The 13,671-nt window shown below is 60.2% G+C and overlaps 2 protein-coding genes across 2 annotated transcripts; one reads left to right on the top strand and one right to left on the bottom strand.

The window, feature by feature from the left end:
* Window positions 1–2,975: 2,975 nt before the first annotated feature.
* On the top strand, window positions 2,976–3,822 carry PERCC1 (proline and glutamate rich with coiled coil 1). Its single transcript, XM_087815137.1, has one exon. The coding sequence runs from the start codon at window positions 3,010–3,012 to the stop codon at window positions 3,820–3,822; it is 813 nt and encodes a 270-aa protein (XP_087671263.1). The 5' UTR covers window positions 2,976–3,009.
* A 620-nt stretch (window positions 3,823–4,442) lies between these two features.
* Window positions 4,443–12,882, bottom strand: CCDC154 (coiled-coil domain containing 154). Its single transcript, XM_016207990.2, has 17 exons — window positions 12,870–12,882; window positions 12,242–12,530; window positions 11,965–12,154; window positions 11,711–11,757; window positions 11,273–11,368; window positions 10,689–10,812; window positions 8,719–8,820; window positions 8,512–8,640; window positions 8,311–8,435; window positions 7,845–7,971; window positions 7,625–7,762; window positions 6,523–6,642; window positions 6,360–6,436; window positions 5,853–5,970; window positions 5,426–5,512; window positions 4,913–5,097; window positions 4,443–4,825 (listed from the first exon to the last, which is right to left on the bottom strand). The coding sequence occupies exons 1-17, from the start codon at window positions 12,880–12,882 to the stop codon at window positions 4,696–4,698; spliced, it is 2,097 nt and encodes a 698-aa protein (XP_016063476.2). The 3' UTR covers window positions 4,443–4,695.
* Window positions 12,883–13,671: the final 789 nt, after the last annotated feature.

Below are 13,671 nucleotides of genomic sequence, written 5' to 3'. Positions count from 1 at the left end.
GAGCACATGCCAGGATGGGAGGGGGCTGCTGTCCTGTCCTCAGAACCTGGACCACAAGCAGTGGTGGCTTTGGGAGCCACAGCGGATGGGACTCTGGGGACCTCCCAGCCAGCACCTCAGGGGCTGGTCCAGGGGAGCAAATCACCCAGTGTTGGCCACAATGAGGTGGGGGCCATGGTCACATATAGAGGGCCCTTACTGAATAGTGTACCCCAAACTCAAGCCCACCTGGACATCACAATGAGATTTTATGTGGAAACCAGGCCTTTGCATATGTGATCAAGTTAAAAGGAGTTTGGGCTGGTTGGCTACAAGCCAAGGAATGGCATGGATTGCTGGCCACTGACACCAGAGCCTGGGAGAGAGGTGTGGGACTGATTTTCCCCCCAGAGTACTTGGAAGGAACCAGCCCCAAAGACCCTGGATTTTTTTATTACTATTATTGATTTTAGAGAGAGAAAGCAGGGGGGAGAGAGGAAGATCGATTTGCTGCCCCACTTATTCATTCATTCCTTGTATGTGCCCTGACCGGGGATCAAACCCGCAAACTTGGGGGTATCGGGACGATGCTCTAACCAACTGAGCTACCTGGCCAGGGCCCGAAGAGACCCTGGGTTTTAGACTTTTGGCCTCCAGACTGTGAGAGAATCCCTCTCTGTTGTTTTCAGCCACACTGTGGAGGGTTGGTTTCCTGAGGTTGGTGGCCTCAGGACATTTGTGCTGCACCACAGGGCAGAGGGGCTGGGCCACCCAGGAGGATGGGAGGCTGGCAGGGGGCAGGCCCTCTGGGGTCCTGCTGGTGGATGTAATGCATTGGGGAGGTTCTGCGAGGATGCCCTCCAGGCAGGTTCCACAAGGCTGGGGGGGTGGGGGGTGTACCAAGCCCCCTGCCCCCAAAGGAAAGTGTGGGAGCCAAAAAGGAACCAGAGAAGGGAGGTGACATCTCAGCCTGGACCGTGGTGACGAAGCCTGGGAGGGAGGAACAGGGGTTCAGCTGCAGCTCCAGGATGGTGTGAGGTGGCAGGAGAGGGCTGAGCAGGGGCTGCAGGGGCCCCACCTGCATGAACCTCCACCTGGGCCCCGGCTGGTGGTCCCAGCCTTCCTCCCTTGGCCTTCTCAGGTGCTGCTTCTGGCCAGGAGCCCGGTTCGCCCAGGGCGCAGCACAAGCAGGATGCCCTCTGGAGAAGGCTACTCCAGAAGTCAAAATAGCATGAAATTTAATTTTCCGCCTATTTGACAAGGCTTGGTTGGGGCCCCAATCAGCAGCAGAGATAAGGGTCCTTGGCCGGGTGTGAGCCAGCTGGGCGCGCAGCAAACACTCTACGGTCCCCAGGCAGGCCCTGGCTCCCCCTTGCTGGGCCCTGGTTGCCGGGCGCTAAAGCAAACGGATTCTATTTGCCCAGTCTGCGATGACAATGCAGTCCCCAAATATTTGCCAGCTTGGCCGGCAGCAGAGCCCGGCTATAAATGCTTGAGCCCAGGTGGAGGTGGGCCTGCCCAGCAGAGCTGCAGGCCTCACAGGTAAGAGCAGGGCTGGGCAACAGGGTGGGAGAGTACTGGCTGTGGGGTCTGGCCTCCTCTCCCTGGAAGGCTGTGGGCCCCTCTAACCAGGTGGTCTTTGGGGACCACCCACCACTGGGAGGGGTCACCAGCAGAGCTGGGCAGGGCCAGGCCATCTAGGCCGGAGGCATGGGCCAGGGAAGAAGGGCACTTCTCTTAGTTCCCCATGAGCAGCCACCTCCACAGCCGGGGCCACTAGATGCCCCTGCAGGGAAGAGGGGCCCGGCACTATAAACAGGATTGGGGGTACAGCATGGCCAGCAGGCTGCAAGGAGAAGAGGCCTGTGCTTCCCAGGGCCGCCTGTCTCTGAGTGATGCCTGTGGAGACTCACTGGCCCCCTGGGAGGTGTTTTCTGACAAGCTAGGAGCCCCCTCTCCTCCTCTCCGCATCGCCTCCCCTTTTACGCTTCCTCCTTTCCCGGGTTCACTCATCAGCTTCCCAACAGCTGAGGGGCATGCCCTACACGCCCCTGGGTAGGAGGCGGCTTTGGCATTCAGAACCAGCCCCCCCCCCCCCCCCCCCCCCCCCCCCCCGCACACCTCTGCTTGGCTGCAGGCCAAGGGGAGAGCCAGAGGCACCCCTGACCGGTCTCCTCCACAGATCCCCTCCCCATCCTCTCAAGGCCCAGCCAAGAGGAGGTCCACAGGCCTTTTTGCCTCCTGCTGACCCCACCAAACCCTGAAGCATTGTCTCCTTCGCTCCTTGCTCCCCTGACAGGGAACAAATGAAAGCCTGGGATTGTGGCTGCACTTATGAGAATTAGACAGGACGGGATGGGAGAAATGGGGGATGGGAGAAATGGTACTGGCTCTGAACACCCCCAAAACTGCAAAGACTCTGGACCCCAACAGCTCCCTGGCTCAGTGTGGGCATCTCAGGGATGGTGGGAAGCTCCCAACCCAATACTCCTGTGAAGGGCCAAGGGGTCCCCTGCCCAGCACCTGGGCAGACGCCACCTCAGTGAGCCTCTTTATCACGAGTCATAGAAACCCCACACTGGGACAAGGGCTCTGCTCCCCAGGGCCCCACTCTCACCCCGGCCCCTGGGAGGCTGCCTCACACCTCCCCTGCTTCTCTCTTCTGCGACTTCTCTCCCCTAGTCCACTATTCCAGTGGCACCGCCTGTCATCACCCTCCCCGCTCACCACCCTTCAGGGTGCACTGCTCACAGGGCCCACGACCATCCCACAGGCCCCTGGCTGCTCTAACCCTCGGCCTGCACTGCGCAGGTTCTCCCCACCCACTCCTGCCATGCCCACTGCCATGGTGCCCCCATCTCTTCCAGTGTTACCACCTCTGAGCTCAGCACCCTCTCCAAGAACAAGTGGCCACAGTGTGCAGTTCCACCAGGGGGGTGTGCAGGCCCAGACTGATAACCTGTCCCCCCTCTACCGCCCTCCCCAGCAGGCGCCTGCTGCCCCAGGGGCCCCGGAATCTCCGTGGAGGACATGGCCGCGGGCGTGATCCGGCCTCTCTGTGACTTCCAGCTGCCCCTGCCCTCCCGCCGGCCCTTCCTGCCCCTGGATGCAGAGCCCCTAGACACTTCTGAGGAGGAAGAGGAGGAGGGGGAGGAAGAGGAGGAGCAGGCGGGTGAGGGGCCAGGGGCCCACAGCCCAGTCCCCCAGAGCTCAGGTTGGGCCCCAGTTGCCCCAGAAGAGGCCCCTCCAGGTCCAAGCAGCCCCGAGATGCCACTGCAGCTGCTGCGGTTCTCTGAGCTCATCAGTGGTGACATCCAGAGGTACTTTGGCCGAAAGGACAGGGGACAGGACCCAGACGCCTGTGACATCTATGCTGATGGATGCTCCACCAGCAGCTCAGCCAGGGAGCTCTACTGCACAGACCTGGTGCATCTGGCCCAGGGAAGGTCCCCCAATGATGACAGGGGCGCTGAGCCTGGGGTCCACTCTCCCAGGGGTCCCCAGCGGCAGGGGCATGAGGCAGGCATTGGCGGGGAAAGGGTGCAGCCCCTGGGGCCCCTGGCTGAGTTGTTTGACTATGGGCTGCGGCAGTTCTCAGGGCCCAGGGTGTCAGCCGGCCACCGGCTGAGGCTGGAGCAGAAGTATGGCCACATCACCCCCATGACCCAGAGGAATCTGCCCCCCTCCTTCTGGAAGGAGCCAGCACCCAGCCCCCTGGGCCTGCTGCACCCCGGGACGCCCGACTTCAGTGACCTGCTGGCTAGCTGGTCAGTGGAGGCCGGCCCAGAGCTGCCAGGCAGGGGCGCCCAGGCCCTGGAGGGGGTGCAGCTGGCTGAGGCCTAGTGAGCCGGCCAGGGTCAGCAGGGGTGAGCTGAGGCAGCAGGGGTCTGGAATCTCCTTATAGCTGTCCTGGGAGGGACTGCAGGGCCCTCCAAGATAGGTGGCCACAAGAAGGACAAGTCAGCTTAGGGGGGGACTTTCCAGGCCCAGGAAGGGGGGCAGGACTCATCCTGGGACCTGGAGCTGCCACCACCAGAGGCCACCAGGGCAGGAAAGGGCAGGCGCTGAAGGCCCCAGCACCTGACCCAGCCACCCTGGCCTCTAGCCCTCAGAGCTCTGCCCACAGGAAGGGGATACAGGGCAGGAGCTGTGGCCACTGAGAGCTGTGGGCTCAAGGGGTCTACGCACTGTGCCCATCCAGACCAGCCCCCAGGATTCCCAAGGAAAACCCTCCCACTGCCCACCCCCTGGCTGGTCCCAGGTGGCCCTTCCTCAAGGCCCCTAAGCAGGTAGCAGGGCCAGCTACCCAGATGAACCAAGTTTTCTTGGAGAGGCAGGAGGAGGGGCGCTGCTGAGTGCATGAACAAACACTGTTTGCTCCCTGGATTAGGGCAGGAAGAGCTGCTTCTCTGCTGGGCATCTCGCAGGTGTGAAGGGCATGGCTGACAGGCACAGATCCTGAGGCTGGGCTGTCCTGACTGCTGGGGAACCTGATAGGAGTGGGTGTGGATCCCAGGCTGCTGTGCCTGTTGGCGGGAAGGCCCAGGAAAATGCTTGGGCCTGGGGCTCAGCTGGGCTTGGGCAGGAGAAGGGCATCCTGGGAGTCTGGGGGTGGATAGGCCTTGAGGATGGATCCTCTTGGTCACTCCCACCACCTGAGTCTCCCGACCCCCTGGAGGGAGTTCCAGGCTCTGACAGATACAGGAGCTGGCATGTTTATTTTTGGGAAAGGGGCAAGAATGTGAGCTGGTGGCGGGCAGGCTCCTGGCCAAGGGACCTCTCCAAGACTGTTCTTGGCCTCCGCTTGGCCACCTGGTTCATGAGGACCGCCTTCCACTGAAGCCACCTGCCGGGAGACATGGCTCATGGCCCACTGTCCTGGGGCCTCCCCCAGCCCCGAACCTAGACCTGGAGGCAGCTCCTCACTGCTTACCTCACGGCCTGATACACGCCCCAGCGGTTCATGGGGACCACCTCACCAGAGGCCACATCCTTGACGAACTGCTGTCTCACCAGGGACATGAGGACCTTCCTGCTGCCCAGCGTCAGGGCCCACGGGCCCTCCTCACTCCACAGGTGCATCAGGCACTCCTTCAGTGTGGCCATCTCCTCCATGCGCTGGGGACAGAGGCAGGGGCGGCAGGGGCAGGAGGAACTGATATGGGAATGCAGGAATGGGACCAAGGGGGTGGGACAGCAGACAGGATTATCTTCCTCTGGGCCAACTGGGGCCTTATCTGCCTGGAAACGCTGGCTCAGGCCAGATACGCAGACAGATAGACGGATGGCAGGGGAGACCGAAGATAGAGGGGTGGGTAGGCTGGGAGGGGCGAGGGGGAGCTGGGAGCCAGGCTCTGCACAGAGAAAGCAGCCCACCCTCCAGGCCTGGGAGCCCCTGGAGCCGCAGGGGGAGGGCCTGTTCTGCCAGCCCAGGGCAGCCTCTCACCAGCTTGGTTTCTGAATTAAACTTGAGGTTCTGGATGGTCTTGTTGTCCTGGATGCTGTTTTCTAATTTCATTATTTGGTTCTGAAACTAAACACTGCCCCCGTTCGTAGACATGGAAGCAGCCCCCACCCCAACCCCCCGGGGCAGGAACTGACCTCTAACAACCTCACCCCTTGATGGGATCTGGGGGCATCACTCAGCCCAGTGATCAGGTGGGACCCAGCCAGTGCTCAGGGCTTCTCCTTTCACCCTGATTGCTGATGCCCCCAGCGTTTGGGGCTCCAATGTGTGCCCCCACTTGGAATTTCCAAAGTCTAAGTCATGGGGAGTCCCCCAGCAGGACATCTGTGAACCTCTCTGGGGAACCCTCCATAGGGGGCTGCCCCCCTCTTCTGAGTGTGACAGGCACTGGGGCCTGAGAGGGTACCGTGGTCAGCTTGCCCTGGATCTCGGCAATCTTCCGCACAGGGTTGCCCTCCCTGAGCAGCTGCACGGATGACAGCAGAGCTGCCAGCTCCTGCCGCATGGCCCCAACTTCAGACTCTCTGTGGGTACAGGAGGCCAAGCTGCCAGGCTCTGGGACGAGGAGAGCTCTGGGGTGAGGGGCAGGTTGAGTAGAGGGAGGAGGCTCTGAGCAGAATAAGGGGCGCTCTGCTTTGCCATCCCTCTAGTGGGGGCTGGGGGGCCCCCAATGTGTGACAGAGAGAAAGACTCGGGGATCCGTGCAGGCTGCCCCCAAGGGCAGGGAGGGGTTAGGGCTGCCACAGTGCTGGAGCTCCGGGAGGAGCCCCTGAGAGAAGCTTCGCTGGTGCAGCAGGTTGGTTCCGAGACAGCCGTGCCCTCCCAGCCCCGTCCTGGCGGTCGCCTCAGTGGGGCTCGCTCCCTTCCCAGGGACCACGGCTCTGCCAGGCTTCGGGAGGGCGCTGCACCTCACCTGGCTTTGCCCTCAGCGGAGATCTTAAGGTCTGAGTCACTCTTGTGCAGGATGCACCTGTCAGAGATGGCTTCTATCTGAAACAGAGCAGAGACTGGGGTGGGCTGGTGGCTAAGGGTGGGCCCAGCAGGGGAGGGGAGGTGTGACCCGGGACCTCACCCACCTGCTGGGGCAGGCTGCCCACTGTCTCCTGCACCTCCCTCAGGTATGCCTGGGCTTCCTTCCGACACCAGGCCAGGCCCTCCATCGATCTCTGCTCTGTGCCTTCCCACTCACTCTTTGCCTAGGGCATGGACACCCAGTGAGGCCTGAGCCTGGACAGGGAGGGTGGACAGCCAGCCAGCCAGCCTGGGCACATCTCTGACCCCAGCACATGCACACAGGCCTCGCACAGCCCAGCCAGCCCAGCCAAGCACACTCCAGGCCTGGCTCAGCCCCTCCCCACCCCTACTGCCCACTGGGAGTCAGTAGGGATAGGGACAGAGAAAAGACAGGCTTCCCACACCTGCAGGAGAGGAGATGGCGGGCAGGCGGGGGACCTGGCCCCACAACCAAAGGGTGTACGTGTGTGCTCACAGCAGTGCCATCCACATCACCAAAAGGGCAGCAGCCCAGTGTCCACAGGCTGACAAACGGGTAAACAAGTTGTGGCCCATCATATTGCGGAATAGTACTCAGCCATGAAAAGGAAGCAATGCTACAGCACGAATGGACTTAAAAATGTCATGCTTAGGGAGGGAAACCAGACACAGAAGGTCACATAGCACGTGATTCCATTTCTATGACATGTCCAGACAGGCAAATCCACAGACACAAAAAGCAGATAGTGGGAGCGAGGGGCTGGGAGAGGAGGTTGACGAGTGACTGCTAATGAGGACAGTCTCCTTTTGGGGTGATGAAAACCTTCTAAACATGATTGTGGTGGTAGTTATACAACTCTGAATATATGGGGGGAAACACTGAATTATACACTTTAAAGGGGTGAATTGTATGGTGTGTAAATTAAACTTCAGTAAAGCTGTTACAAAAAAGAGAAAAAATAACCCAAGGGGCAGACCCCTCTGTGGAGCCCTCTTAGTGGCTGGGCCTCCGGGGCCTCTGAATGTCTCAGCAGCTGACCCTGGGCATCCCTGCCCTTGGCCTTGCAGACAGTCACTGAGTATTCTTGGGACCTGCTGGTCAGGCCTCCACTCTCAGGGAGCCAGAGGGCGCCAGGAGCCCAGCTGTCTAGGTTGCCTGGCCCCCAGGCAGCACAGCAGCCTTACCTCGCACAGCCTCTGGGTCAGCGTCTGTTCCTGCAGGTCCAGCCTCCAGCTCAGGGCCAAGAAGTGGTCATTCAGGTCCTTCACCTGTCTGATCAGCTCAGCCACGGACCCCTCCAAGGCCTGGCTCTTCTCTTGGAGCTGTGGGAGGTAGGGCTGAGTGTGGGTGCTAAGCAGGTGGGGGATCCCACAAGGAGACCTGACTCAGCCCTGCAGCCCTCACCAACTCCAGTGTGCTGTGCGTCTCCTGTCGGGCCAGCTTGCTGGCCAGCTGCATGGCTTCCACGTTCTCCTGCAAGTAGGCAGCCAGCTCCCCAGCCTGGTTTTCCTCCAAGTGGCCCTTGGTGTCCCTGGGGGTTGGTGCCACTGAGAAAGACTGTCTCTCAGCTGAGGCTGGCCCACCCCTCAGAGCTGGGCCAGAGAGGAGAGCCCAGCTGCTGGCTTCAGAACATTTCAAGAAACCCAGTGGAGCAGAGGATGGGAATGTCATCACAGGGGCCACTAAAACAGGACTACATCCATGGCTGCCACGCTGAGCTCCCCCATGAGGGGCAGGCTGGGGTGGGTGGCTACTCTCCCCCAGGCACCTGACTGGGCTCAGGATGCTGGGGTCTGGGGAGAGGGGCTATTTCCATCCACCCAGCCTGACAACTCCTGTTCTCTGCCCACTGCCCTGTTTGGATACTTACTGGGCCTTCTGCTCGGCCAGCAGGATGCGGTTCAGCGACACCTGGTTCTGGCGCACAAACTTGGTCAGCTGGACCACAGCCCTGTCCAGGCCCCGGCACTGCTCCAGGAGGTAGCACTCTTCCTGCTGTGGTGCAGAGGTGCCCCTGAGACCTGCGGTCCCCCACCAGGAGCCCGGCTTGTGCCTAGCCCGAGCTGCCCACCTTGCACTGCCCCCGTATGGCGCGCACACGCTCCTCGGCCAGCTCCTGGAGATTTTGCCACCTGCTTTCCAGCTCCTCCCGCAGGCTGCTCTCCACCTTCAGCCGCGTGCTCTCTGAGGCCTTCATTCTCTGCGAGAGACGCCCTCCATTGCTGTGAGCCAGGGCGCGGGGGATACAGCAGAGCCCCACCAGCCCGCAAGTTCCCACCTTCTCTAGGGCCAGGAAGCTCTTCTGCAGGAAGCCACACAGCTTGGCCTCCCTCTTGAGGAAGCGAAGGCTCATCTCTTCGCCCAGTTTGGTCACCTGGGCCTGTGGAGGGGGGCACATGGGCACCGTGCTGCTACCTTGCTGGGTGCCCTCTTCCCACAGTTACCCCCCCACCCACCATGCCACCTCAGACTTGTTTTCTTGCTCAACCGTCTCCATCAGAGAGGGCTCTAGGTCTGGGTCCCTGGCTGTCCCCGAGCCTCGCAAAGCTGAGCCTGCCACACCCTCCTTAAGAAGAAAGGCAGGGAAGGCAGGGGTCACATGTCCTCCCAGAGGGCCAGGCACAGGGGTTGTGAAGGGTCTGCAGGCCAAGCTCGTGTAGGTCTAGAACACATTCAGTGGCCACAATAGTGACCAATGGATGCCACACAGGGAAGAAGGCGTAGCAGCTACCACCAAACCACACCCAGAGCTGAGAGCCTCTGGAAGGGAGGTGAAGTGCATGTGTGACCACACACTTGTGCACACATGTGCAAATGCACACAAACATGCACACACATGTGCACTCATGTAGACGAGGACACCCATGAACATAGTGCACCCATGCACATGTGCACACTCATACACACACACCCCTTGCCCTTGTCCTCCAGGCCCAGGTAGGGGCCCTTCCCATCTCTCTCTCCTCCCTGTCAGCTCCCTTCCTGCTGCACCAAGGGTCTTGAGGGTACAGGACATGGGGGAATCAAGGCCCAGCCTGGCCCTGTCTCCCTGCCTCACACACCCACAGGGCAGGCAGGGCTCTGGGAGGAGGCACCTTCTCCAATGCCGCAGAGCCCTCTGGGAAACTCCAATAGCCCACAGGGCAGGTGTGCCCCAGCCCTTGCCAGCCTCCTTGCCATGCAAGGTGACCTGGGGTAGGGCTGGGCAAATTATCTGTAAAGAACCAGAGAGTAGATGTTTCAGGTTTATGGGTCACGAGGTCTATGTCACAGCTCCTCAGCTCTGTGGTTTCAACGCAAAAGCAGCTGTGGACAATAGTAAACGAACGGGAGTGGCTGTGTGCCGATAAAACTTTATTGACAAAACCAGGTATGGGCCCTAGCTTGTAGACCCTGGCCCTAGAGTGGGCTTAGGGAAAACGCAGGCATCCTACCAGGTGACTGTCATACTACCCAGTGCTGCTGAAGCTCCTGGCCAGTGGGCAGCAAGCAGCCTCTTGAGGGAACCAAGACACTAATTTCCCAAAGGGCAGTGGGAGGGAAACACTTCTGAAGCTGAGCAGCCGAGCTATGTGGGCAGCAGCTGGGGCCTCCCTGTGTGCGGCGCAGTCCCTGGTCTCTATTTACAGAGCTGAAGAGGCTGCCCAATCCCCTGACCCACCTCCTGAGGGGCCCCATGCAGGAGAGGGAACTGCACCAGCCCAGGAGTAGGAGCACTGGGAGGTGCGTCTTCAGGAAGGTAACTTCCCCTGCGCACGAGGGAATCACCAAGGTTGAAAATGGCCAGAAAGGGCTTCGGACTACGGCATTCTATTTCTTGATTTGGGTGCTAGTTGCACAGGAAGGGGAGGGGGAGCAGTGGCTGAGAGTGCTAACACAACAAACTTTCTGTGATGATGGTACTCCATCTCAGTGAGGCCCAATCTGCAGCCACTGGCCACATGTGGTCACTGAGCCTCTGAAATCTGGCTCATGTGATAGAGGAACTGAGTTTTAAATTGTCTAAAATGTTAGGTAACTTCAATATACAGAGCCATCTGTGGCTAGTGGCCACTGTATTAGACAGCATAGGTCTTGGGGATCACCAAGTCTGATCACATGGAGAGAACTTAAAAGATAGCTGGAGCCGAGGGAAGAACCTGTAAGGTGAAAGACAGGCTGGGCCGGGAGAGCAGGGATTTCTTCCAGATGGACCCTCTCACTGTCAGCCCAGCTGGTTGCCCAGATGCCAGCATCCTGCCTGGGTACCTGCAGCCTGGCCACCTCATGGTCCACCCTCTGGCTGGCCTCCTCCTGGCTCCTCTGCAGAGCACTGCAGGCCACCTCCCGGTTCTGTTCCTCCTGTTCCAGGTTCTCGGACAACTTGGTCAACCTAGGAGTACCGGCCAAACATTACAGCAACCAGGCCAGCCGGAGGGCCTGCTGGGGAGCTACAGGGAGGCTGGCGGGGCCCATGAACTTCAAGAGTCCTTCTCAGGCCAAGCCCTGCATCTGGGGGGACCTAGGCTGACCTACAGGCCTAGGCGCAGGAGGTGCATAGCTCACCTGAGTAAACACAAAGAGGGGGCAAGATGCTGGCTTCCCTGTTCTCACCTGGGATGGTGAGAGCTGGGCCCTGCTAAGTGTGACCTATGGGAAAGGGGAAGGGTTGGGACTCCTGAGCTCAAGTCTCTTTTTCCCACAGAGGATCCACAGGGTGTCTGAGGCTCCCCATCAATCCACAGGTTGGCACCAAGGGTAAGTGAACGCCTGCCCTGCCTTAGTGACTCCCACAGGGCCACACACAGCAGGTCCAGAACCAGCCCCTGAGGAGGGAGGAGAGAGGTGCCCACCTGAAGATCGCCTCCTGCTCGGTGCCCTTCCGCTCAGAGTCCTGAAGTGCCTGCTTCCTCCTGATCTGGGTCAGGGCCTCCCGGACCTCCACCAACCTGGCACACAAGAGCCGCTTCTGCCTGGGGCCTGCCCAGCCCACCCTCCTTGTGGCCAGGAGAAGCCCAGAGGAGGCTGGGCAGCCTTCAGGGCCTGGGAACCTGGCCAAGGGCCCCAGCAGCAAGCCTCCCACCCCTTTCCCAGGCCTCTGTAGGCTGCGGAGGCTCACACAAACCCAGACCTTTTGAGTTCTGCTATGGGTGTTTACTGCTTACCTGGACAAGACAACTAATTGGGGAAACAAAACCCTGTGGCTGATGCCCAGATGGGTCTGGCACCAGCCATTGGTCTCCCAAACCCCTTCCCTCCTGCTAAGGCCTGTGCCACAAGTGTGGGGATACCTCTTGTCCAGTGCCTGCATCTTGTTTTGGTTCTGGGGGCTGGGGAACTGCAAGGAGGAGGGTGTGTGCTGAGTGCAGGCCTGGGCCTCACAGCCTGACCAGCACAGACACAGCCCATGGGGACTCTCTGGGCTCCCACCTGGGCAGCAGGGGTTGAGCTGGGCTCAGGGCCCAGGAAGCAGCTGCCCCAACACCGGGAATGGGAAGCCTGTCCTGTGGGTGAGAATGCGCTCCTCCCAGCCGGGGTGTCTCACCTCCAGGGCCTCCTTCTCAGGGGCCCAAGCTGCCTGCTGCACCTCCTGCTTCAGCTTCCTCAGCTCTGAGTCTTGCAGCTGCACACTGGCCTGCACCTGGCGCAGCTCCTGTAGCAGGCTCCGTGTGGCACGTTCACAGTGGTCCTTGTGTCCCCGCAGGGACACCACCTCGGCCTGCAAGTCGGCCACCCTGTCCAGCACAAGAAGCAGGCAGAGTGGGCACACATTCCATGGGGCTGACATGTGGCTCTCCCGCTCCACTCTGCACGGGGCTCACCATTGCTCCAGTTGCTTCCAGCGCTTGGGGGTGTCCTGCTCTGGGACAGAAGTGGTGGACGCCAGGCGGCTGGGCTTGTACCTCTCCGAGATCTCCAGACTCAGGGGCTCAGGGCTGGCCAGCCCTTCTTCCAGGAGGAGCCCCAGGTCCTCCAGAGTGATCGTGCTTAGCTGAGAGGGGGGCGAAGCCCCAGATGAGGATTTGCTATCAGCCAGCTCTGCAAGAAGACACCTTTGGGCTCGCCACCTGGCCTTCTGGGCTGACAAGGGATGCCGGGTCTCAGATGGACCTTAGGGTAACAGGGACCCAGGATCAGTGCAACTGTCACTGAGTGTGCTTACCGAGCTCAAGGGCTCATTCTGCTGAGTCGCAGGGCCCAGCCCAGAGAAGGCTCTGCTTTCTGCTCTTCAACAGAAAGCTTGGGCTCAGAGGTGTGTCCCGCTCTTCCACCTGAGGACACAGCACTGGGGAGCAGAAATGGGACAGTGGCCTGCCCGGCCAGCTCTAGAGGGAGCCCCCAGGCTGTGAAGAGACCTGGGGATCAGAAAGCAGTGCTCTCCGCTGTGGTCCACACCCCTATGCAGGCCCCTCCCTGGGCTGTCCTCCTGGCTCCTGCCCCAGTTGGCACCTGGTTCACCCATCTGGCTTCACCAGCAGCCCGTGTTTGGCTTTGGCGACTGCTAAGAGGTCCTGGGCCTGGCACCCAGAGGCTGCCCAGAGCTGGAAACTGGGTGGTTGGGGTGGGGAGTGGCTGGTGGGAGGCAGGGAAGTCAGATCTTGAAGACTTCCGGACCTTGGGGGAACACGTGGGGTGTGAAGGGTTGAGCACCTATCTTCACATCTTACCTCCTTAGACAATACCAAGGTACGCAGGGCAGCAGGGGCTCTTCTGGAATCTTCTTTTCCTCACCAGAACCTTGTGACTTCCTGGCCCAACTGCCAATGGAACCTGAGCCCTCAACTCTCCTGTCCCTGCAAGTTCTCCCCAACTGCCTGTTTCTGGAAGGATCTGAGGGGGCACCATTCAGCCAGCCAGAGGTTAGGGTCAGGAGACCTCTGGCCTGGCTCGGCAGGAGGGATGCCAAGAAGCAATTGCTGGCCCCATGGTCATTAAACCAGAGAAGTAAGGCTGGGATCCCCAGACGGACCACAGCCAGACCTGCGAGGAAACAGGCGCCAAAGGACTATCCAAAAGAAACAGGGTGTTGCCACAGGTGTGGGCAGCACCCATGACATTAACTTTCTTAGCAGCCACAGTAAGCAAGCACCCAGGTGGAGTGAATTTCAAGTCCATTTTATTTAACCCAGTTCACCTATCATTTCAACCTGTACTCAATACAAAGGGAGTGAAATGCTCTCCTTGCTTTCTTCACACCAAGTCTTAGAAGGCTGAAGGGTGTTTTGTGTCTCACTTCAGGCCAGTGTGGACA

This window comes from Miniopterus natalensis, chromosome 3, assembly GCF_054644295.1.
Source record: "Miniopterus natalensis isolate mMinNat1 chromosome 3, mMinNat1.hap1, whole genome shotgun sequence".
Taxonomy (NCBI): Eukaryota; Metazoa; Chordata; class Mammalia; order Chiroptera; family Miniopteridae; genus Miniopterus; species Miniopterus natalensis.
This window is presented reverse-complemented; position numbering and strand designations above follow the sequence as displayed.

Bases quoted from the DNA above. Each gene is read 5' to 3' on its own strand.
- PERCC1 (XM_087815137.1), top strand. From the start codon at position 3,010: ATGGCCGCGGGCGTGATCCGGCCTCTCTGTGACTTCCAGCTGCCCCTG.
- CCDC154 (XM_016207990.2), bottom strand. The intron at 11,369-11,710 runs GTATCCCCACAC...CTTGTGTGCCAG, and splicing joins ATGCAGGCACTGGACAAGAG to GTTGGTGGAGGTCCGGGAGG. The intron at 5,971-6,359 runs GTGAGGTGCAGC...CTGTACCCACAG, and splicing joins TCCGCTGAGGGCAAAGCCAG to AGAGTCTGAAGTTGGGGCCA.